This window comes from Narcine bancroftii, chromosome 6 (assembly GCF_036971445.1).
Source record: "Narcine bancroftii isolate sNarBan1 chromosome 6, sNarBan1.hap1, whole genome shotgun sequence".
NCBI lineage: Eukaryota > Metazoa > Chordata > Chondrichthyes > Torpediniformes > Narcinidae > Narcine > Narcine bancroftii.
This window is the reverse complement of record NC_091474.1, coordinates 202,681,978-202,708,211: the sequence shown is the minus strand read 5'-3', so window position 1 is coordinate 202,708,211 and position 26,234 is coordinate 202,681,978. Positions and strand designations below refer to the sequence as shown.

At 39.2% G+C, this 26,234-nt stretch overlaps 1 protein-coding gene across 3 annotated transcripts in view; it reads left to right on the top strand.

The window, feature by feature from the left end:
- Positions 1-25,780, top strand: part of LOC138737731 (uncharacterized) — a 70,436-nt gene extending 44,656 nt beyond the window's left edge. For all 3 annotated transcript variants that reach the window (XM_069888332.1, XM_069888330.1, XM_069888331.1), the window contains 8 exons: positions 1,018-1,143; positions 2,943-2,988; positions 9,958-10,091; positions 10,583-10,711; positions 19,743-19,857; positions 20,980-21,114; positions 21,852-21,977; positions 25,301-25,780. In XM_069888332.1, the coding sequence (XP_069744433.1) occupies positions 1,018-1,143; positions 2,943-2,988; positions 9,958-10,091; positions 10,583-10,711; positions 19,743-19,857; positions 20,980-21,114; positions 21,852-21,977; positions 25,301-25,434 (945 nt within the window). In that variant the 3' untranslated portion in view covers positions 25,435-25,780. The remainder of the gene's footprint in view (positions 1-1,017; positions 1,144-2,942; positions 2,989-9,957; positions 10,092-10,582; positions 10,712-19,742; positions 19,858-20,979; positions 21,115-21,851; positions 21,978-25,300) is intronic.
- The last annotated feature ends 454 nt before the right edge of the window (positions 25,781-26,234 follow it).

Here is a 26,234-nt window from a genome sequence, read left to right as displayed (position 1 = left end):
AAATCTGAGTTAATTGTTGAGGTTTGTTGTTAAAGTCATGATGGTTCTACCATTAAACTGTAATCTATCGAAGTCATTAATACAAGGAACAGGAAAATGAATCGAATTTTGAAATTTAAAAGAAAAAAAATATAGGAGAAAATCAGCAGTGTTTCCAGGTTTGATTTAGTTCCGAGTCTCTTTTGTCAACTTCAAAATCAGCTACTTAATATGTCAATAGCCTAAGAAGCCAAAATGCTGAGCATTCCTTGTCATTACGCTAATGTGAAAATGAGACAACTTTACTTTAAGAAAGCTTTAGTGTGATTTTCATGCATTATGAGATGTGAAAACTGTTGCTTTTACACAGACCATTGTTTGTTTGATAAGCCAATGGCAATGTGATCAATGTGCTGACCCATAAGAAATAGGTTACTACTGTGATATGCCATGACTGAGTAGCCTAAATCTGCTCTTATAACTTATGGTCTTATGGAATGAAGTTTTAATCCGGAGATGGGATGTGGAACAGTATATGTAGATTTAAACATCACCCTCAGCAGGAATTATAAATGCAGTATGTGGAACTGACAGCTTGTTTGAGTAAAAATGTTCACCCTGCTCCTTCTTCTGTCCTTTTCACTCCCCAAACTTTTTCATTCAGGCACCTGCCTGTTTTTGCTTACACCTGACAAAGGCCCCAGTCCCAAAACCTTTTTCTCCCAATCAATGCTGTGTTTCTCCAGAACCCTTGTTTTCAGTATTTTCTACAAGAATAGTATGAACAGGAATTACAACTGTTAGGGCACCCATATGTATGTAATAGACATGGTCATCCCATTAAATTGGGCATTAGTTTTCTCTTCAGATCATTTCCCAGTGTATAATAATCATCCGAAAGGGATAATAAACTCTGGATTAACGTTTCATTTCAAACCCTTGGCAAGCAGCTAACTGGAACATTAGATAGCATGTACAATAACTCACGCTGTGAAATTACATAGCTCTATCTTTATCATATGTTCTTTTCACTCAAAGTACTACAGTTGCGCTGCATTGTGCAACATAGCATCCAACCCACGGCATCATCAGTCCATGATTCAAATAGGTGACGGCATTCTTCTCAAGATGCTACTCTCTCTCATGTCTTCGCCTGTGGAAAAGGTAGGAGCTTTGTATAATCTATTATTGTCCTGGTTGCTAAGTACAAATTAATAGTTTAAGTCAAAGCAATATTAAAATTTAGAGAGGGGTGATTTATTTGATGTTCCAATATGTTTTCCCAAATGATAAGAACATAAAATGTTTATTGAACTATATTCATGCAAAGGAATGAACATGATGCAATGCTAATTTTTTTTTTCCCTTCTTAACTTTTCTACCTGACTGCCTTCTTGCAAAAGGTTTATCTCCACATTAAAGGCATCCTCTGGTATCAGTCATGTGTAAACCCTATGAATAAATTCTTGTTTACGACCAAATAGCAAATCCTAATGTTATCACCCAATATTAACCCTTCTTTATTTTAATCTGTCTTATCCCATGGGATCTTTGCTATGAAAGCATGGTTAATGCTGTGAACTTTTTTTAGATTGTTTATGACTTATCCTTGATGTATTTTGTATTATTTTGAACAGTTGCAGCAAATCTCCAAAAATCTTCACTGAACCCCTCATATTTCAATCCAGTCAGACTTCACTGAATATCACCATCAATAGAACATTTTCTTTAGTCTATTTCAAGTTGTCAAGTCAACTTTATTTATTGTTCATACCATGCTTCACGCAGTAGGGTGAGATAGCGTTTCTCCAGGATCATGGAGCATATTTACATGAATACAAGTTAGGAAAGCAGTTAACATATTAAAATATTAAGATATTTATATTAAAAGTTCATGGCACACTATCCACATCTTTACTGGGAGTTCAGGAACATGATGGCTTGGGGGGGGAAATCTGTTTCCCACTCTAGACGTAAGGGCCCCGAGTGTTATGGTACCTCCTGCCAGATGGCAGAAAGGAGAACAGTTTACATGCAGAATGTGTAAAGACTTTCACAATGTTTATTGTTTTCTGCCTGCATCATGCTAGGAAGAGGTTCCCCAGTGATCTTTTCCTCTGACTTTACTGTCCTCTTCAGGGTCTTGCAGTCCAAGGAGCTACAGCTTCCAAACCAGACAGTGATACAGATGCACAGGATGCTCCCAATGCATCCTCTGTAGAATGTAGTGAGGATGGAGGGTGGGAGATGGACTTTCCTGAGCCTTTGCAGGAAGTAGAGACACTGGTGGGCTTTCTTAGCTATGGAGCTGGTGTTAAAGGACCAGTTGCATTAAATAGGGGATTTAATGCCCTATTTACCTCTTTGTCACCCCTAAAAAAACTCAGGCCTAGAATACTTTAATTTCAGTCTTTTGCTGAGACTGTCAATGGAAAAACCAAGGCATTGTAGATTAGTGTTGAAATGCATAACTAACTTCCTTTTCTGCTGTACTATTCTACAATTCTATATCCCTCAAGACCATCCAGTTCCCATTGCTATGCACATTGGTATATTCATAGTCTCTGTCTATCTATTTTTACAGAGAGTCTGTTTATTTCTAGCTATCCAAAACTAAAATGCTTTCTTGGGCTCTTTCTGAATATATTTTCAGAATACATATTTGTATTTAAATCATCTATTTATCTAGTTTTCTTCTTGTAAGGACCTGAATCCCAATCTATTGCACATCTTTTAGCATAGATCTTTAGAAAACATTCTCTTCCCTCCCACCCCCCCAAAAAAAACTCACCTCCAAACCAATTTAAGTAGTGTTCATGAAGAAGGCCTTAACCCTGGTTAGAGTAAATTTTAAATACAGAATTCCTTAAAAAATGAAATTGCTCTCATTTTACACAACTGCTGATGAGCCAACAATTAATTAACCTGAGTATTTGTAATGAGACTTTGTAAATTTTCAACAGGTTTGCTGTCAAGCATGTGACTGCCTCAGAAACTTGTCTCTTAATGGTAAGAATTCAATTTAACATTGAAAATAAATGATTAGGATTTAATGTTTTTAAATCTTGATGTAGGAACTTTTTTTAATATTTAATTTCTTCTGAGCAGGACTTGATTTTATCTATCTGTCCCAATTATATATAGAGGGATGATTATGTAAATATTAAACTGATACCAAATCAATTAATTTCTGATAATTTATGCAAAATATCTTCTTCTAAGTGTTTCTTGTATAAAGTGATCTAGCTGTTATCATATTGGTGATTTATAATTATCAGTGGTGGATTAACTACCACCTGGGACCCTAGAATGAGCTTTAATAAGGCTCCCTTGACCTAGCCCCCCAGGTGTGCCCTCCCCTCACATATTCTAAGTTTATCCACTGGCTATGTACTTGGGGTGTGCGTGTGTTCACTGTGCTCATCAATGGCAGGATAGAATTGATAGGCCTGGTGGCAATAGCCAGTGAAGAGGGCAGCATTAGGAGGGCAGGGATGGAGCCAGTATTGGGTGCCTTGGTGCTGGCCGCTGGCAGAAACCTCATCATCAGGCTCTGACAACTGCCCATTTAACCAATTTGGCTGTGTTGCCATTTTATCCTGTGAGCCTTTCAGCTCAGGTTTAGTGTGTTACAAGCCCAGAGGACCCCAAAACCCAGCAGCAACAGAAATTCACTAAGGCAAATAGTTACTTAAACAAAAGTTGCTTTTAATTTTCTTTAAACATAAAAACAGAATCAAACTTTAACTTAATACCCCCTTCTAATTCTAAGTACATGTGCATGTAATTTGTATATGTTCAGGAAAGTTCTTTGCTTCAATAGTCCAATCATTCACTTCTCCCTTCTCCAAGTTTAGGCAATTATTATACTGGGCACAGAATTTAACATTTATGAATTTTTACCAGGCTTTGGTGCTTAAAGGTAAATGGTTACCACTCAGGAAGGTTCTCGTTGGTTTCAGAAAGATATTTGTTGCTTGTTGGACACACAAACTGATTTCCTCTGATTAGCCACTTCAGTGTCTCGCAGAAGAAACTTGCCCCATCATGGGTTTTCCAAATAATAGCCTCCTCTTCCAGGTCACCACAGAGTTCCTCTTGTTTTCTTTATTTCAGGAGAAACACTCTAGCCAACCATTTCCTCTTGCAAGGACTACAAGGGTTTTCAACAGGCCAAACTCAGAACTCACAACTAGTCTTCAAAATGGGGTTTTCAACAAGCCTGCCAGCTTTCCATGTTGCAGCCTCAAACTCAGTTCTCTCTCTCTTTAAAAGATATCCTGTTTGTTGTTTCTCCTCTCTCTCTCTCTCTCTCTCTCTCCCTCTCTCCCTCTCTCTCTTTGTAAAAACCAGAACTTCTTGCAGGGTTAACCCAATCCTTGAAAGATATTTATCAGCACTTGAGCCTAGACTCTCTATTTGCACCCGCTTTTGAAATTCCTTCGAAAGCAGTTCTATTATCTTTTGCAAAACCACTGGTGCCTGAATGTCTGGCTTCAGCAAAGCTCTTGCATTTTAAATGAGATGTGAAGTGTTACTTTTATTTGTGGTGACCTACACTAAACCCCCCACAATCTATCTCTTTAAAAGACATATTTATATATAATATAAAATATAATATAACCCATAAAAAGTGAAATAACTGGAGATGAAAAACAGCTGGGTAAAATCAGGCATCGGCGTAAGATGCAATCTACTTTCATATAATATTATTAAATGTATATTTTTATTTCCGCGTGGTTCCCCAGTCTTGCCTTTCCTCTAATTACATCGATTAAAAGAGAACATTGTGTCCACGTTATGCTTTTGCTCGTGCCTTGACAACACAATTGAAAGCTTCTCAGTTGATCAATTCAGATTTATTAAATCATAAATACCACACTGAAAATTCACAAATGTATTTCTGTTCATTTGGGAGAGTTGCAAGAACAAGATTATGTTTATGAAACAGTTAAGAAGGTCGATGGTATGCTGGGCTTCATCAGTCAGGGGATTGAGTTCAGGAGTCGTGAGGTAATGTTGCAGGTCTATAAATTTATGGTGAGACCAGACAGAATATTGTGTTCAGTTCTGGTTGCCTCATAACAGAAAAGATGTAGAAGCTATGGAGAGAATGCAGAGGAGATTTACCAGGATGTTGCCTGGATTTGAGAATGTGTATTATGAGACAAGGTTAGCAGTGTCAGGGCTCTTCTCTTTGGTGTAAAGAAGGATAAGAGGTGACTTAATAGAGGTCTACAAGGTAGACAGTCAGCACCTATTTCCCAGGGCAGGAGTTGCAAACACCAGAGGACATTTGTACAATGTGAAGAGAGGAAAGTTTTTTATGCAGAGAATTGTGAGAACCTGGAATGCATTGTCAGGAATGATGGTAGAGCTGGAAAAATAGGAGATGAGTTATAGGGAAAAGTTGAAAAGGTTAGGACTTTATTCTCAGTAATGTCAAAGAATGAGAGGAGATTTGATAGTAGTGTACAAAATTAGATGCAAACAGGTTTTATTTGCCACTGAAATGAGAACTAGAGGACACATGTTAAGAGTGAAATGTGTAAGGGGAACTTTGAAGGGAACCTCCACTCAAAGGATGGTGAGAGTGTACAATAAGCTGGCAGGAGGATGTGCGTTTGATTAGGTATGTGGATGAGAAGTCTATGGCCCAGGTGCAGGTTGATGGGCCAAGGCAAATTTAATAGTTCATCATGAACTAGATGGACTGAAGAGCCTGTTACTGTGCTGTAGTGCTCAATAATTATCTAATGGGATAAAAACATTACCAAAGTTATTCCAAGAGATAAAAGATCCAGCATTTTCTGTGCTATCTGGTCAACATCCCAATTGGAATCACCACATTTTATATTTTAGTAATAATTAGGTCTAGAGCAATGGTCTAACCTTCACTTCCTTTGCACTTTTGAGGAAGTGCTCCAAAGACTTTATCAACACAATGTCATTTAAAGTAAACTCTGTGCAGAAGTGAGTGATTTTTTTTGCGAATTAATGAAAAGGTGCTGCTTAGAACAAAATTGGGGTGTCCAGCACCAGGGATCACAGTCTCAAAAATAAGGGTTGACCATTATGGACAGAAAGGAGAAGAAATCTCCTCCCCCAGAGAATATCTGGAATTTTCTGTGGACGGCACAGTTGGCGTAGCAGTTAGCGCAACACTGTTAAAGTGCCAGCAATCGGGACTGGGGTTTGAATCCCATGCTGTCTGTAAGGAGTTGGTACATTCTCCCCATGTCTGTGTGGATTTTCCCTGGGGACTCCAGTTTCCTCCCACCATTCAAAATGTATTGGGAATTGTAGATTAATTGGCTATAATTGAGCAGCATGTCCTTATGGGCTGAAATGGCCTGTTATCATGCTTAAATTTAATTTAAGAGCTGTAGAGCCTCAGACACTAACTGCTGGGTAGGCTAAGGGGCCACATGGCCTCATCCTTCTATTTCTTATGAGGGTATCATCAGAGGTGTAAAACACCCCCCACCCCCACCCCAAAAAATAATTTCCAGGTAAAATTCATGATTTTAGTATATTCTAGCCATTCCTCTTGCAGTGTTGACACCAATTCATCGGCTATTAAAGTAAGACAAACTTTGTGGTGAAGATCAGCAAAAGGTGGATGGGGACTCAAGGAACTGCAGATGCTGCAATCTGGAGCAAAAATCAATCTGCTGGGGGAACTCAGTGAGTTGAACAGCATCAGTGGGAGAAAAAGATGACCAATGTTTCCAGCTGGAACCCTACAGCAAAACACATCAAGACTTGATGAAGGGTTCTGGCTGGAAACTTTGACCATTATTTTTCTCCCATTGATGCTGTTTGACCTGCAATTGGAGCATGATTTTTCAAGAGTATTGAGCAGCATTTTAGGAAAAGCCTTGATTTCTTTTTAACTCACAAAGTACTGTAAATATATATTTTTTAATGTAGTTGGTAAGAGAGAAATATGGAAGAAACCAAAGCTTGATTTCTTCACAAGGAAGGGGGAACCATAAACTTTGAGCGAGTCCTAATGGGCCATAGCAGTAAAAAGATTGAAAATGACACAGTGATTTTTCAAACTGCTCTCCTAAACTCCCATTCCACCTTAAGTAATCCCTCTACCATAGGTGTTCTGTGATTAGTAAGGGATTGCTTAAGGTGGTATGTGAGTGGGAAGGGAAGGTTAGACCACTGCTCTAGACCCCATTATTACTAAAATATTTGTATGAGAAAAATTGTCATTGGTCCATTTCCTTTGGAGTTATGATACCATGAACATAACGAGTCAATTAGATACGATTAAAAAAGTGGTTTTCAAACCTTTCATTCCACTCACATGCCAATTTAAGTAATCCTATGTGAGTTTAGAGGGGCAGTTTGAATACCACTGATATAGTGCATTCAAACAGAGACCTTTGGTATACCCCTTGACAGGTTAACCTTACAAAAATATCCTCAATAAACACATCAAAGGTAAAGGATTGTAGCTGTGAAAATAAATTATGCTAATAAAGAATTTTGAGCCAAATGAGTCAGACAAATGAAAACATAAAGTAATTTTATTGCAGCCCTTGTAGATAATGCACTAATCAAGGTTGCATAAAATAGTGACTCAGGGTTATTACACCAAAGGATTTGCTAAACAAGATTATGGAAGAACTACTTCCAAAAGGCAGTGGCTTCTGGATATTAGATAATGGTTCACAGTTTATATCATTTCAGTTTGAACAAAGTTCAAATGAGGAATCTTTGAATGGGAAAAATAAATGGGAATATTGTCTCAATAGAGAGAAATTACAGACCTCTGAGATATAGCTTGAACTGGGTGTTTCATTGCATGATTTGCCAAAGTCTAGCATGCAGGTATTTCAAATAATTAGGAAAGCTATCAGAATGTGATTGTTTATGGAGGTTATACTTCATTTACATATATATAGCATTTGGTGAAGCGGCATCTGGAGTATTGTGACCATATTCGGTCTCCTCATTTAAAGAAGGATGAAAAATGTTGGAAGCAGTTCAGAAGAGATTTAGTTGACTGGGCAAGCTGTCTTGTGAAGTGAAGTTCAACAAGCTAAGATGCTCCATTGGAAGTGTGAGAGATGACTTAATTTTGAAACCACATGATGCTGAAGGGTAATGACAGGTTATGTGTGGGCAAGATGTTTGTCTTTCAAGGGAGAATCTAGAACTGGGAATCATTGTTTAAAGATCAGAGATCATTGTAATATACATGTGTTCACTGAGTTTTTAATATTTAACAAAGTCCATAGTACTCAGATTACTGCCTCTTGAACTTTCTACACTTGGTTGAAATGCAGAGATAAGTAGTCACATGACACAGATGAGGCATTTTTTTACCCCCTCTTTCAGAGCATCTTTATTCCATAGAACTCTTCCTCAAAGCATGGCGAAATCTCTTTGACTATTTTTAAAAGCTCTCAAGGAGCTGAAATGGTGCCGTGTGTAGTGGGAATGTGGAGTTGATGTTAAAAAAAATCAAAGCGACCACAATCTTAATGAATGGCAGAGCGGACTGAAAGAATCCTTTGTTCCTAATTTGAATGTTTATTCACATCAGTTTGCACAGAAAAGGAGGCATTCAAGAAACGGATCTTGGAAGAGAATAGGTAAAGACTATGTCCCAATATTATTCATGAAGAATTAAATTTAAAATTCTGATAAGAGACACAGTGAGATAGCACCACCAAGTCCAGATGTGGATGATATCCAATATTCTCTGCTGAATCTGTTGTTCACAAAAGAACAGCAATACCATGACAGGAATATTAAAAATAGACGTCATGTTAAATTTGTAAAAATTGTAAAATATGAAATTTGTTGCTATTTTTTAAAATGGGAAATAGTATAACTTAAATAATATTGATTAAAAACAATGATCATTAGTTGCCAAGTCTATGAGGATTATTTTCTTTATTTCATCAAGAATACAAAGTTCAAGAGGCTATTATACTTTGAGTTCCTCATGGCTCACATGTCCAACTCTGCTCATTAACATATATGCTTTACAATGAGATATCATGGTTGAAATAGTAAAATAGCTTTGCGAATCAAAGGCATATGGATTCTGTAATGTCCATTTTCAGTGTAATTTTGATATTTATGAGATTACTTATAATATTTGCTTTAATTGTATTCAAAATGCATCGTGATCACAGGAAAATAACCTCACATTTCCGAGAAAGGTCAATTAAAAATTCTGAATAGTAATCCCAAACTTTCTGCAGCTCATGAAGAACTATTAAATGGAACAACCTGCCTTCAAGTCAAACAGGATACAGGAATTGAGTGATAGTTTCTGGGAAATGTATCAGCTGTCTTTCCTAATTAGTAATATGTCTTTCCATATTGTTTTAAAAAAAGCTGTGTATTTATATGTTATATTGGTGAATAATATAAACCTATGGATCTTATCAAAAAAGTACAACATGGTTATTGTAGTGGTTAGTACCACACTATTACAGCACCAGCGACCCAGGTTCAAATCCGGCGCTGGCTGTAAGGAGTTTGTACATTCTCCCCGTGTCTACGCGTGTTTCCTCTGGGTGTCCCGGTTTCCTCCCACCTTTCAAAAATGTACAGGAGTTGTAGATTGATTGGGATATTTGGGTGGCATGGGCTCATGGGCTGTGTGTATGCCTAAATTTAAAAAAGTTATAGTACTTTATTGATGCATATAACTTCATACTTTAAAACAACATCTACATGGAAATGTAGGCCATGATACTGACCTGCAATGTGATATGCTCTCCACATTACATGTTGATTTAGTTCCAACTTTTGAAAATAAGCATAAATTTTTAGTGAGATTATCTTTGCATTGTTGCAGTTCTCCCACTGCCAACTGGTAGAAATTGGCTAACCTGGTCCATGATAGGCATCAAGCCTAGTATTTTCATGTGATCCCATCCAACATTTGGAGGAAAAATATAAAATATGAGAATGAACAGATAATCTTTTTCCTTACCACAGAAGACATCCAAACAGACATTGTGGCAAGGAACTGTTTGGCTCAACTGCGTGAATTACTGAAGTTCTCCAATGAAAATGGAAATGAAGCAGCACTGGGTTTACTCAAAACCTTATCGGAGAATCAATCCAACATGGTAAGAGATGCTTTATTTTGAAGATTTTCAGGATTCAAAGTTAAAAAAAATTATATAATTTTAGAGAAACAAAAAAAATTGCTCACCTATGTACATTTTGGAAGTGTTTAATTTGGACTGATAATTTGAAAATTATTGGAGGCAATAAAAATAATTTTACAAAATAATTGGTACAATTGTTGATCATATTTTTTATTCAAGATAAAGTTTAATTTCACATTATTCCTGCAAGTCCATAAAAAAATTCAGTTGCTTCAAGTTGTGAGTTGGCAAGATAAATGGGAAGTTACATTTTATCTTGGATAAAGAATGTGTAACAAGTCAGCTCTAAAATTAATTTTATTTCACATTTACCTGATACATGCTGATAAATTGTCAAAAACATTTGGGAGATTGACTAAAACTTTAAAACAAGGATATTGTTAAGTGTGGATAATGCAATTTTGTTTCTGTCATTGTTTCACTGATTAAAAGTTTTATTTTGTTCACAGGATGCCATTGTGTCAGAAAATATCTTGCATACCTTAGGAAAGTTACTATTAGTTCACAGAGCAAGTCCTGGAATTAGTTATCTTGCTGCAACTATTATCCATAAATTAGCAACAAGTGAGACTCAACAGGTGAGTTCCAGTCATTGAATTTTTCCATGGAGGAAATTGCAAATTCAATCAGGAAATAATCTATATATTCTATTTTAATATTAAATTCACCAATTTTAGGTTTTGGCCATCTCTAAATTGTTGGCTAGAAAAGCCATCTTATTCAAATGGAAAAACTAGACTTCCAACAGTGTTTCTCTCATATTATGTCCTGTTTAAGTTCAGCAAAAAATAGATATTATGTGTTCATTTCATCAGTGAGATTTGAAGATACATGGCAACCTTTTATGTCTTATTTTCTTTTGATATAAACGTTTTTAATGTGATTAAATGTACTCACTCTTCCAGATGAGATATATGTCAAGTTGATATATACACTGGGAAGTCAATGTACATGATGTGTAGTCTAGTGCAAGACTGGCACCTCCTGGCTCGCATACATTACTGCTTCTGCCACATGGACAGGAAGTGATGTCATCAGTGACATCATCAGCTCAGATAAAAACCTGTGCTGGATGCAGGTCAATCTCTGATGTTTTCCACGCACTGCCAACATTTTGAGAACCGGTTCGCTTGCTGGTAAATAGGTCGCCACATGACCCACTCCCCACCCCCCTCCATGGAACTGGCAATCCTACTGCAGATCCTCAAAATCTGTACTTTTTTTTTGTTTGGGCAGCCTTCCTCTCTTCCAACTGGTCCATCCAGATCCAAATAGGCAGGTTTGAGGTAGTCAATTGGAAAAGCTTCCTCTTTGCCCCCAATGTCGAAAATGTACATCAAACCATTGCATCTTAGTACCTTGAAGGGACCCTCATACAGATGCTGGAACGATGCTTGGTGTACTCCTTTCAGTCCTGCAAGTTCTGTCGTATATAGGACCTGGCCTGGCCATGTTGAGATGATGGTATGGGTGCTAAAGAACTGAGCTTCTTGCAGAGCTTGCTTAGGACTACTGCGGGCATCTCCTCCTGTCCTCGTTAGTCTGATACAAATTCTCCTGGGACCATCAGGAGCGCACCGAAGATCAGCTCTGCTGATGAGGCACCTATATCGTTCTTGGGTGCGGTTTGTATGCCCAAGAGTACCCACAGCAATTCGTGGACCCAGTTAGGTCCCAGCAGATGCGCCATAAGGGCCAATTTCAAATGCCTGTGGAACCTTTCTAGTCCATTGGATTGTGGGTGGTACAGAGTTGTGGGGTGCAACTTGGTTCCATGCAGAGTGGTCATTGCTGCCAAAGGCTTTACGTGAATTGGGCACCCTTGTCAGACGTGTTGGGTGTTGGCAGATCAAAATGTGCTATCCAGACAGAAATGATGGCCCTGTTGCAGGTGTCGATAGTCATGTCTGCAAGTGGAACCACCTCTGACCACCACATGGCCCGATCCACTATGGTGAGAAGAAAACGGAAACCACGTGACACCGGTAGGGGTCCTACAATGTCCATGTGTTGTCAAACCTCCGATACATCAGCTCAAAAGATTGTAGTAGGGTTTTCGTGTGTTGCTGGATTTTGGACGTCTGGCAATGAGTACATGTCTTCATCCAATTGTTGACCTACTTTTGAAGGCCATGCCACACAAATCTGTTGGCTATCATTCCAGACAGTCATTCTGTTCGATGCATGTGCCAACCCGTGTATTACGCCAAATACCTGCCGCCTCCAGAACGATTGGGTAAGGACGACCTGCAGATACGTCACACAGGAGTTTGAGCTCTCCCGGGCTACCGGGATTTCTTCCAGCTGCAGGTTTGAGTCTGTTGTTCCATAACATGGAATTTCTTCATCTGCCTGTTGCACTTTTGCGAGTGCACCATAGTCCACCCTTTGGGCTAAGGTCTGCACAGATTGTATGGCCTGGTGAGACAGTGCATCTGGCACTATGTTGGCCTTTACTGAGATGTGTTCGATTGCCATTGTGAACTCAGAAATATATGATAAATGTCTCTGTTGATGAGCCAACCATGGATCTGATACCTTAGTGAAGGCAAGTTTAAGTGGCTTGTGGTCCGTAAAAGCTGTGAAATGCCTCCCTTCTAGAAAGCACTTGAAATGTCTGATAGCTAGGTACAGTGTCAACAATTCTCAATCAAAAACATTGTACTTGAGTTCTGATGGCCTTAGGTGCTTGCTAAAGAAAGCCAATGGTTTCCATTGCCCATCAATGTACTGTTCAAGCACCCCCTCCTACTGTAGTACTGGACTCATCCTCTGTCAGGACATCTGTTCTTGGGTAGATCAGCAATGGAACATTAGCCAGTGCTTTCTTGGCATTCTTAAATCCTGCCGATGATTCTTCATCCCAAGTGACATCTCTTGCTTTGCCTGACACCTGGGCAAAGAGGGAGCGCATGATGTGAGCTGCTGATGGTAGAAACCGGCAATAAAAGTTCACCATTCCAACGTACTCCTGGAGGCCTTTAACTGTGCTGGGCTTAGCGAAGGCCCAGATCACCTCGACCTTTACTGGTAGTGGCTTTGCTCCATGTTTGTCGATTCTATGGCCCAGAAAGTCGATGGTCGCTAACCCAAATTGACACTTGGCTGGGTTGATGGTCACCCCAAACTCATTCAAATGAGTGAAAAGATTGCGCAGGTGGGACAGATGTTCCTGATGAATCTGGCTAGCAATAGGTATGTCGTCTAGGTATATGAAGGTAAAGTTGAGATCGCTCCCACTCTGTCCATTAAATGTTGGAAAGTCTGCGCAGAATTCTTGAGCCCAAAAGGCATCGTTCTGAATTCAAAAAGGCCAAAGGGTGTAATAATAGCCGTTCTTGGAATATCATCTGGGTGGACCGGGATCTGATGATACCCTAGACAAGGTCCATCTTGAAAAAGATGTGGGCTTCCTAAAGGTTGGATATGAAGTCCTGTAAATGCTGTACCAGGTAGCAATCCAGTACGGTAACCTTGTTCAACCTGTGGAAATCACTACAGGGTTTCCATCTGCCTGTGGCCTTAGGTACCACGTGGAGTGGGGAGGCCCAAGAGCTACCATTGTACAATACCCATGTCCTCCACCCTTTCAAACTCCTCTTTGGCCAGACAGTTTATCTGGAGGGAGCCTGTAAGCTCCAGCATTGTGGCATAATTATTGTGGGGAAAGAGTAATGGAGTCTAAATTCGGGGCTGGCAGCTTGGCCTCACCTAGGGTGAAGGTCTGGAAAGTGTTGGTATGAACAAGCCTTCGTCCCTCTAGATCACACATGTCAAACTCTGGCCCGCAGGCCAAATTTGGCCCACGATATAATTATATTTGGCCTGCAAGATCATTTCAAAAATGTATTAGAGGTGGCCCGCCCTGCAGCGAGAGCCGATGCTGTTTTTTGGTAATGTCACCCCCACCATCCTCCCCCTTCATTGCACATCCTTCCCCATTGTAATACGAGAAATTGTAACACGAGAAGTCTGTCGATGTCATCAGCCGGCAAGCCAGTTGGAAGGCTCCCCGCACAACCAGTCACTTCTCCCACCTGTCGAGCGGTGCGGCGGATGGGCGAGCGCCTGTGATTTCCTGTCGGCGCGACGGGCATGGCAGGCTGCGCACGGCCCTCGGGCAGCGCGAGCCCCGCGCGACTGGCACCGGACGGCCCTTCCACAGCGCGAGCGCACTTCTCCCGGTCGCCACGTCCTTCAGCGCTTGCACCCGCGCTGACCCCAGGGACGGCTGGTTCGGCCCTGCACATGAAGAGAGAGATGGTGGCTGTCCGCAAAGGCTGATCGGCAACGCGCTGGGCCTGAGTGGGTGGGTAAGCAGGGGTGGGCAGAGGGTGTAGGTGAGGAGTAATGGGCAGGGGAAGTTATGGTGGTGCGAGGGGCAGTTAGAGGGAGGGATGAGTAGAAGGAGGGGTGGATAGGGAAGAGGTAAAAGGGGAGGGGCAGGGTGAGTAGGGGAGGGGTGATTAGAGGGTGAGAGACGGGTATAGGGAGGAACAGGTTGAGGGAAGAGGCAGTAGAGGGGCGTGTATAGGATGGGGTGGGTAGAGGCAGAGCGAGTGGATTGAGGGGTGAGTAGAGGTTGGGTAAAGGACTGGTCAGGTAGAGGGATGATGGGTTGAGGGTGAATAGAGGCCTAGAGCCTGAGGAGTGAGCAGGAAATGCTGAGTCCTGATGCAGGCTAAATTGGACACAGCCTGTGAATGCTGACTACATCTCGACAAGGACTAAATACGTTTCCCTCAGGTCAAGCAAAGGGTGAACTTGAGCTACCTACTCCTGACCTGTAACATTATCCTCCTAAAGTTATATTCTAAAGTTTAACATTACATATGTTGAAAGAAGAGAAAACATGCAGATGTTGTTGAACATTTTCAATAAATATTTAGTTCGGCCCTCGACTTAGTCCAAGTTTTTAATTTTGGCCCTCCGTGAATTTGAGTTTGACACCCCTGCTCTAGATCAACCAGCAGGCCATGTGCTCTGAGAAAATCAGCTCCCAGTTGTAGTTGTGCGACCATAGCCAATGTGAATGTCCACGTGAACTTAGTATCACCGAACTGATGCAGAATGCAACACGTGTCAAATGTCTAGATAGTATAGGTACTACAGTTTGCAGCTTTCAGTGATGGCCTGGGTTTCTGTTACGTGTGGTATGCCCCAAAGGGAGAAGCACGCTGATCTCAGCCCCTGTATCCACCTAGAAACTCTGGCCGGAATGTCTATCCCAGACATATAAAAGGTTGTCTCAATGGCCAGCCGCTGCAGCCATTAACAATGGTTGACCCTGGTGTTTCCCTGAAATGCGCAGGGAGGTGTTCTTCTGTGCCCCATCATTGACGGTAGAAACACCAATGGGTGCTATCTTCGTCCCGTTGTCTACTGGCCGATTGGCGATCTGATAATAGATTTGATTGACCCTGCTGCCAGTCTAATGTTGGAGTTACATAGTCCTGCTGCTGTGAGTGGGATCTGGTGACCTGTAGAATGTCGTAGAATGTCAGCACTGACGATGACTCTCTGTGAGTCACTGAAATCCTCATTGGTCAGCAGCATGTGGATATTTTCTGGCAACTGCTTCAAGAAAAGCTCCTCAAACATGAGGCAGGGCTATGCCCTTCTGCTCGTGCCATTCATGAACGCAGAAGGAGTCCTGTCCCCCAAGTGAAGTAAACTGAAGTAAACTGGCCGCTTGCTCACATCGTGAGAGGTCAAAGGTATGGATGAGCAGACTCTTGAGCACCATACACTTACTCTCCTCTGGAAGCTGCTGCCGAAAATCAGAAACTCGGCATGCTGTCTCTTGATCCAAAGCCCATAGTAGTACCACGTGGAATCAGATGTTGTCAGCCTCAACTGGAACCATACACATGGTTGTGAAGTCCAAAACATTGGCAGTTTCAGAGCCACTGCATGCATCGAAGAAACATTTTTTTATGTTGGGGTCACCAATGTAGCAAAGTATTCTATACTGAGCTACTATAGATATCTGTGTACACGATGTCAAGTTGAAGTATACTCTGGGAAGCCGGGGTACATGCTGTGGAGTCTCGTGCAAGACTAACACCTCCAGGCTTGCATGCTGGGGTTATATACATCACTGCTTCTGCCACATGGACAAAAGTGACATCATCAGTGACGTCATCAGTTCAGATGAACCTGTGTTGGATGCAGGTCAATTTCCCATGTTTTCCACAGCATATCTACCATTTTAGGAGCTGGATCTCTTGCTGATAACTTTGTTTTTTTGATTTACAGTATGAATCAAAACCCTGAAATTATATGTAACCCTCAGGATAAGATGCTCAGATGTTTGGTTTTGGTTAGTGTTTTTTAATATATATAAATATATATAAAATATATATACACGAACACACATACTTACACAATATTTTTGACGTTTTTTCTGTCTTCACCCAGTGTAGTGGAGGGGAGACTGAGTTTTAACTTGATATATATACATACGTGATATTGTATTTTCAGTTTCGTTCACTGTACTGTTTTTTATTATAAAAACCAATAAAAAGGATTGAGAAAGAAAGAAATTCATCAATTTATACAGCACCTGGAAGGAGGACTCAAATATTGAGCAGGCCAGAGAAAATAGTGTGATATAAATAAATAAGATCCCTTAAATAAATTAAGGCTTGGTTAGAGTCTGTTAGAGTATCAGTGAAAGTTATCAGAGGGCAATAACAAGTAACACAATGTATTAATGAAGGCACTGGGGTTGATGTAATCTGCATGTCTTTACAAAGACCTTTGACAAAAGTCCCACATGGGTAACTGGTTGTATAAGTTGGATGAAGCCCATGGGATCCAAAGCAAATGAGCAGATTAGATCCAAAATTAGCTTGGTAATAGGAGGTACAGAGTGATGGTAGAGGAATGCTTTTGTGATTGGAAGTCAGTGTTATGCCACAGGGAATGACGCTGGGACCCTTGCTGTTTACTGAATGCATGAACTATTTAGATGGTAGGAAATATAATTTGTAAGTTTGCAGGTGGCACATAAAATAAATGGTGGTGTATATTGTGAGGATTATCATAAGGCTGCAGAATGATATTGATCAGTTGGTAAAATGAGTAGAATAATGAAGTTAGAGATTAATAAGAGTGGAAAATATGGTGAATAAGGCCCCTGTAAAATATTAAGGAACGTTGGTGTATAATTCCAAGGATTCCTTAAGGTGGAAGTCCATTGTTTTGTCGGAGTTGAGAATATAAGAGCGGGAGTGGGGGGTTGGGGGTGGCATGATGCAACTTTATAAAGATTTGGTTAGTCTCAGATGGAGTGTTGTGTACATTTCTGATGGCACACTAAAGGAAGGATGTGAGGACACTGGAGACAATGCAGAGGAAATTCACAAATATGTTGCCTGGGATGGAGCAGTTCAGTTCCAAGAGTCTAGAATTGTGGCGGAATACTAAATAATGGGAGGTGTAGAAAAGGTAGATAGGAAACAATTCCCTCTTGCAGATATATCTGAAACTAGAGGCATAGCTTTAGGGTGAAGGGTATAAAAGGGTAGAGGGGATCTGAGGAAGTAATTTCTCACCAGAGGGAAGTTGGAATACAAAATGCACTGTCTGAGTGTGGTGCAGGGAGGTACGTTCACAGCATTTATGTATTTAGATTAGCATTAGCATCACCAAAAGATAAATGGGCAGATTATAGATTTATTGTCAGAGTAAATACATGACATCACATACATCCCTGAGATTCCTTTTTCCTGCAGGCACAGCAGAATTACCCCAATTGGTAGTGCAAAAAAATAAACGGAACACAGGTAAAACATAATCAAAGAACTATAAACAGATATAATGGATGTAGAAAAACTGACTGCAATACCGAGAGAACAAAAAGAAAATCAATAAAGTGCACACATAAGACTCATTAGATGAGTATCTGAATGAGTTTGTTGTTGAGGAGTCTGATGGTGGAGGGGTAACAGCTGTTCCTGAACCTGGAGGTGCAGCAGTGAGAACAGAGCGTGTGCTATGTGGTGAAGGTCTTTGATTATTGCTGTTGGTCTCTGATGGCAGCGTTCTCAATAGTGGAGAGGGTTTTGCCTTTGATGTCCTGGGTTGTGTCCACTACCTTTTGGAGGGCTTTACTCTCAGGGGCATTGATGTTTCCATACCAGACCATGATACAGCTGGTCAGCACACTTTCCACCACACGTCTTAGAAAATTCTCAGGGTTTCTGATGTCATACCAAACCTCCGAAAACTCCTGAGGAAGTAGAGGTGCTGATGTGCTTTCTTCATGTTTGGTGTGTTGGGTCCAGGAAAGATTCTTTGAGATAATGTCTCCCAAGAACATAAATTTGCTCACCCTCTGCACCTCTGGTCCCCCAATGATCAGAGGTTGTACACCTCTGGCTTTCCTTTCCTGAGGTCAACAATCAGCTCCTTGGTTTTTGAGACATTGAGTGCAAGGTTGTTGCTGGCACACCATTTGGCTAAGTTTTCAATCTCCCTTCATTTAGACAACTCACTACCGTGGTATTGTTGGCCAAGTGTTGTAAATAAGATTAGTATAAACAGGTACTTTGATAATCACCAGAGATGTAGAGGGGCTGAATGATCTGTCTATGATGTACAACTAACTATGACTTTAGGAGCTGTCCATCACTCTGGAAACTTTCTTTGCTTCTTCTGCATGAGAAGTGTTGCCTGGGGATTGTGGAACATGGGATGAAGTGGGGGTATTGGTACAGCAGTGGGGAAAATAAGGAAAAATTGTGAATCTCTTTTATGGCTAATATTAGGAGGAATCAGAAACAAGTACAGTCACTCAATTATAAGTAACATGTGATGCAGGAAGGAGAAAACAAGAAATTCTGATTTCATACTCGACATGACAATTTGAACATTGGTTTTGAGACAAGCTGCTGATAAGTATCGTCGAGTAAAAGTGAACTCCCCTCACTGATAGACTCTAAACTTCCTGCACATTTAGATATCATCGAGGTACAGTTTCAGTAGCAATCTAAGAGTGAGTTGACAGGTCCTAGCTGAGGTGTTTGCTGAAATTTAAAGATACTTAATTGCAGAGGAGCACGTTAACTAATGCATCCTACTCATGTTTACATGCTTAATGTTGCTAAATAGTTATTTGAGAGAGCATCCGCTGGCCATACAGGTGGTTTCAGATTTGGAGCATTCCTGTTAGGTCCCTCCTAAACTTGTAAAATAACTTTGCAACAGATGGTTTGTTTTATTGACGACTTAATGACTACCTCAGATATTCCTTCAAAATCCCAAACTCCACAAACAACTCACTGTTCTCCACCTTGGATAGGCTGTTTCTGATCTCGCAAGTTTGTGAGGTAGAACCATGAATGTACTTTCAGCACCCCACTTCAATGGTAACATCATTAAACCCCAGCCTGACTACATCAAGAGCTTCTTTTCTTTCTAATCATAACCAAAAAATTATTTTATATTAGTCAAAACACACTAAGAACATCCTCAGCCTCTTTTTACTGGCACCTGGTTCCTTCAGTTCAAGCATTAAATGTTAGCAACTCATTGAAAATTATGCGGTGGAACCCAATGCCCAAGGTTTTGATTCATGAAAGTCTTCATTTTTGTATTTTTCAGGCTATCGTTGACAGTCAATGTGCTGTTGCACTGCTTCAGGTCCTGAATTACTTCAGCATTGATTCGGAATCCTTGCTTCATGTTGCAGCTTGCATTGCTGAGCTTTCAAAGCATGGTGAGAATATTATTTAATCCATTGATTTTTGTGCAGCTGTTTAATCATCAGGAAGTTGTAATGTCTCCTTCTTGAACTTTCAGCATTTAATGTTGTCAAAAAGATCTTCAAAACTGCCATTATTTACAACATTAAGTTTAGATTAAAGTGAACATTAACAAGTAAAGCCATTAGAATTGTTTTTAATTATAATTAGGAAAGAAAACAGTCATGATGTAATCTATGTTACAGCCAATAGCAGAAATTGAATAGATTGCTGAAATGATCTGTGGAATGTGTAACTTAATTGTATTAAACGGTACAAATAAATTAAAGCATAAAATGTTGGAAAACATTGGCAACAAACTGTACATGGTTTGTCTCTGTGCTGCATAGTATGATTCTATACTGAAGACTGATCTAATTTAGTGGTTCCCAAACTCTTTTGGGCTGCCAGGCCACATCCCAAGTGCTGAGTGGGGGTAGGGGAGGGTGACGGTGGTGCTGAGATGGGATGACCATGGCACCGAGAAAGTGGGGGGGGGTGGTGTTGGTGGCACTAAGCGGGTGGGGTGGTGGCAGCACTGAGTTTGGGGGGGGTAGTGACGCCAGTGCATCATGGCAGCCTTCGCGACCAGCTCTTGCGAGAACACCTTGTCGCCGTTTATTTTGCTCACTAATGCCACCCCGAGTCTGGTCATGGCAACTGACAGCCCTTCCAGAGACTGCGACCCCAGAAAATTATTGCACTGGCTTCTTCATTAAACTTGGCGGCAGAGTGAATAATAAGACTGAAGGTTCGAAACACCCTTTTCCTCACAGCTTCCTCACAGCCCCCTTGGATCTTTCCACTGCCCAAAGGGAATCACTTTGGGTATCACTGATCTAATTGAATGCCTATTTATATTCCTATATATTGAAAAAGTATCAATGAAATTTAATCTTATCCCTAAAGTGAGGGTGTTTAGAACAAAGATAAAACTATTTAAAATTCTATCCTTTTTTCTTATTTGCATTTGCAATAAAGCACAAAGTGAACATTAGCAGATTTCAGAATGAGATATGATTGTAAATAATTTGGATAGACATTGAATTAAGCAACTGACAATAGTTTATTGAATAGATTGTTCCTTTTTTTTCCAGAAACAATAAGAACACAAATAATACAAGAATTAGATGTGAACAAAATAGTTCATCTTCTAATGCTCACAAACCAGGCTGAAAACAATGATCTCTCATTCCAAGCTGGTTGTATAATATGCAACCTTGGGGTAGATGGTAAGGTGTAAAATAATCAAGACATTTTAATGGTTAAATACAAATTTTAATTTAGACCAGCGGTTTTGAAATTTTTTCTTTCCACTCACATACCACCTATGCCATAGGTGCTCCATGATTAGAAAGGGATTACTGAAGGTGGTATGTGAGTGGAAATAAAAAGTTTTAAAACCACTGATTTCGACCATCACTGAAGTCTATTCTATGAAATGCTTGATAAAAACATTTTTGCTCAAAAACCATAATGATTTGTTCCGAATGGAGATCTTGAGACCAAATTCACTGCCAAAAATTGAAGGCAAATGGAATGCAGAACAAGTTCAAGGAAATCCTGATCAGATCATACCTTGAATTGCAATTCAAATACTTCTATCAACAGAAAATTCCAGGGCTTTTGTCAAATTTGTAAATCAACAACTAACTTTCCTCCTCAAGCCTTTGGAATTGAAAACATCTTTTATTAGTTTTCCATTGAGATATGTGCCTCAAATATCTAGCATCAAATTTACTCAAGGAAAAACTAAACAAGTCTTTCAAGAATACTGTTTTCAAAATTCATATCTTTCATTTGGAAAGGGCATTTCAAGAATACATCTGTTACATTATTGATTAATAGCCTCTATTTAGTGTCATTTTTTCAGTGCTAGTAATATACATCATTAAAATGTCATGAATGCCTTTTAAAAGAGAACTCATTAACTGTAGATAATAATCCATAAAATTTGTCTCCAATACAGAAATGTTCACCTTCTTGTTGAGACCACATACCAAGGAGATTGTTGCTTACATCCTGCATTTCCTCAGGCATCAGGAAATTAGATTTCAACACCTGGGCCTTTTAACATTACGGAATCTAAATAAAGGTGAAAAACAGCAAACCTTCATCTTCCTAATGTTGATTTCTAAGTTTTTACTTGATTTATCAGCTTCAGATTGCATTCTTCCAGAATATTGAACAATTACATAATTTCTTATTCATTCCACAGTATCTTTTTCACTCATTGGAAAGTAAGATTGTATTGATTCATGGAATTCTTCAACTCAGTCAACTTGTAGTCAGTCTCTTTGAAATTTAGTTTTAAAAAAAAATTAAATTTAGACATACAGCATGTTTACAGGTCATTTCAGCCCACGAGACCGTGCCGCCCAATTTACACCCAATTAACCTACACCCTGGTACACTTCAAATGGTGGGAGGAAACTGAAGCACCTGGGAAACCCACGCAGACATGGGGAGAAGGTACAAACTCCTTACTGACAGTGCGTGATTCGAACCCCGGTTCCAATCGGTGGCACTGTAAATGCATTGTGCTAACCATGGCCAACCATGCCACCCATTGAGAAGAAGTCATACTTAAGCTTCACACTTTTGGGCCATTATGCCCAATTGAGAAACTTACCTTGTTTTTAAAGTTATTTATCAAATCAATTTTAACTATCTTTTCAGGTAGATAGCACAGATAAATTGAAAAGTCAAAAATCTTCTCATGTCTTCACAAATCTTTGATAAAGATTCTAAATTGAGCCTCATTTGCAAAAACTAATTTTGAAAACCATATTAGATCAGTTTTAACCTTAGTTCAAATGAATCTGGAATAAGTAGCTCGTAGCAGTGCTGGGGACCATGACAAACCTGAGTTGTTGTAAAAACCCATCATATTCCTGCAAGGAAGATATTAAATTTTTCAAATTTTTAATAAAAACCATACATACTACAAAATAACAGGCCCTTTTGGCCCATGAGCCCATGCCATCCAATTAACCTACAGCCCGTTTCTTTTACCATTTGAAGGATATGGAACTCAGCCCACCAAGTAATCAATTCTTATGAGATTGGAGATGGACATTAAATCTCTCCATCGTATGAACAAATAAAGCCTCCTTCAAATGTCTCCATCCTGTGAACAAGTAAAACCTTCTTGCTTTTTTGATATGTTTCTTCAGAAAAGTCTTACATCTTTAGATCTTAGGAAATCCCAAAGCATTTTATGGGCAATAAAATATATGAATACAAGAAACTGGGCAGCCAATGTTCCTATAATCTCTACCCATCTAGTTTTGATCTGAAAATAAACTGGACAGTTTAAAAGCTCCAAATGATAAACACAAGAATGTTCTAGACAGCATTTTGGTCATTATGGTTTATAGAAAATTACAGCACAAAAAACAGGCCCTTTGGCCCTTCTAGTCTGTGCTGAACTATTATTTTGCCTAGTCCCACTGACCTGCCCTCCATACCCCAACCATCCAAATTTTTCTTATATGTTTAAATTTAGCCCACATTCATCACGATGTAACTGGAAAATTCAGAACCAAATATTTCATTGGGGTGAAAAAGAATACAAGGTTCCCCTCCCCCAGTAGAGATAGTTTTAAGAAACTGGCTGAACAGAAGAGGCAACAATCTTTGGAGAAGGTATACCAGAGTTTAAAGTCAAGGCATAGAAGATGCAGCCATCAATAGAACAGCAATTTAAATTACAGGTATGCAGGAAGCAGATACAATTTTTATGGAGAGATTAATGAAAAGGCAGGGAGGAGAGAATTGAATATGTTGAATGCCAAGCAAAAAAAATTCAAAACTCGTGTTAAGTTTTACATTTAAAACAATATATTCAGATGGTACATGGAGCACATAAATAAAGGTTTTCATAGGTCAGTACACCATCATGGGCTGAAGGGCAAGTTATGTGTGGTTATGTTCCAAGGAGCAGCAGCTGGCCCTTGAGATGCCTCAATCATTCATCAAAATCATAGCTAATCTTCCAAGCTGCTTTCCTGTACAGCAAGTCCAAATAGCTTTATTTCTTCATTAAGTAGTCCAAAAAAAAAACCACTCTTCATCCAGGATTATAGGTTAGATCATCTGGATCATAGCATGAGTAATGTGGAGCTGTCAACAGTCTACATATGGTAATCATGTCTGACTGATCATGACCACAGCAGTGTGTAATTGAGACAGGAGGGTAGGATGACTTGGAAATAGGAGATAGGTCTTATTACAGAGGGTGCAGGAGATTTGAGTCTGAAAACTAAAGTAGCTGGTGAACATAGATTGGGGGGTATACCAGAGGTAAGAGGTTTGACTTAATGGAGAAAAGTTATGTTGTAGATGCCAACTAGATAATCTCAATTTTAATTACATTTGTCATTGAGACATCTGATTAAAAGGACCAGCTTTCGCCCTTCCTGTTTTTTGTCCAAAATAGTACACCACTGCTTGTTGGAAATTTTTTTTCTTTGGCACCTTCAAGTAATAATAGAATCAGTAGGTTTAATTTGCTGTACATTCCAGTGATATCTGATTCTCGATCTATGGCATAAAGCTTTATAGTCATGTGATATGGAACAGTCCCTTCAGCCTAGTTCATCTCTGCCAACTTGTCAAGTTCAATTCTATTTGCCAATCTTGGCCCATCTTCCCCACTGATCAATATTCTGTTGTAAACTTCAATATCCTCCCTGTCAACACCACCACCAATTATGGTGTCAGAATTTATTTCTGTCTCATGTCACAGGTGGATAGATTGTAAACAAATCCTCAATGGTTTCTTTTTTGCAGGTTAATGTAAAATGGAAATCTAAAATTAACATTTTCATATTTTATTTCAATTTGAAAATTTCAGTGAGAATGGTATCACTATAATCTGTAGATTGCTACATTATCAGAGTATATCAGATCAATCTTGGGACTTTGATGGTGTCGGATTTGCAATTTTCCTGAAGTTATTTTGATTTGTTCACTTCTTTAATAAAAGCATGTTGCAAAGTTTGATGATACATTTTCCAATGAATTAGGCAAGTGTAAATGGTGCATAGGAACTGGGTTGCCAACAAATAAAAAGGATGCATGGGAAAATTAGCACTGGTTGACGAAGAGAGTGCTGTAAATATTATCTGTGCCAGATGCTGAACCATCAGGAGGTCAGGGAGCAAATTATGGAAGTTTAATTGCATGTTGTCTCCTTGGCCAGCAAGGTTGATTCTTAACTGTGCTCTGAAGTTGCTTATAAATTAAATCAAACCTATTTCTAGAGTTCAAGGTAATCACGACCCACTTGGAACATAGACTGAGCTTAAATTTGCTCACAGATTCAGCAGTTTTGAGTAATTCAAATGGGTAGTAAATATTTAAAACACTTTTTCTTGAAAGGCCTTCAGCTAATTACATTTTCTTTTTTCTCAGATTCTCATTTTGTAGCCATGTTTGATGAAAGTGAATTTACGGTGCAACTCAGAAGGGTTTGTCAGCAAACATCTGAAACACAGGAACTGCTCCAAGCTGTTTTCTTCCACAAAGAACACCAAAAAGACAAATAATAATTTAAGAGTTTACCCAATCTCAAGGTCAGCTAGAATCTTAAACATTATGTTAATTAAAATGGTGCTATTAAGCAATTTAAGTAAAATTTATGGGATGACTAACATTTTTTTCTGACTTTAATATTTAATATTAGGAAACAAGATAATTTATTACCTGCAGATGGACTAAGTTAAAACAAATGTTTGGATCATGAAATAATTATTGTTTTACAACAAGAATGTAACTCAGGACTTTTCAAGTTAATATTGACAATATGATAGCTGAAATTATGGTTTAATTTTACTGTTAACCAAGTTTATTAAAATTTGCACCAACTTGATTTACTGCAATAAAGAATTAGTATACAATAAAACGAATCTATAAACATAGCCTTTTATTCAAGAATATTTCCTGAAAATTGAAGCATTTCATTTGTTTTGTTTTAAACTGTCATGTTCAAAAAATATACATTTTTAGGCTTCAGCCATTTTACTTGCACATTTTGCAATTCATTAAGGCAAAACAGATTATTTTTGCCTTTCAGAAAATAACAATACTCATTGTATAGTTTCTCAAAATAGATTGCAAAAATTTAATTTTCCTTTTATTTATCAATTGTGTTGGTAAAAAATTTAAGCTTAAAGCCAAATCCAGTTTCTCGTTCTCCTGTTTGCACTTCTGAGAACACTGGTTTATTTTACTATTTATTGGCCAAAGAAGAGGGGTAAGACCAAGCAAATAATTGAATCAACAGAATCTCATAGATTTCAGCATATTGGAATAACTTGGCATCAATACTGAAGATACCACAACTTCA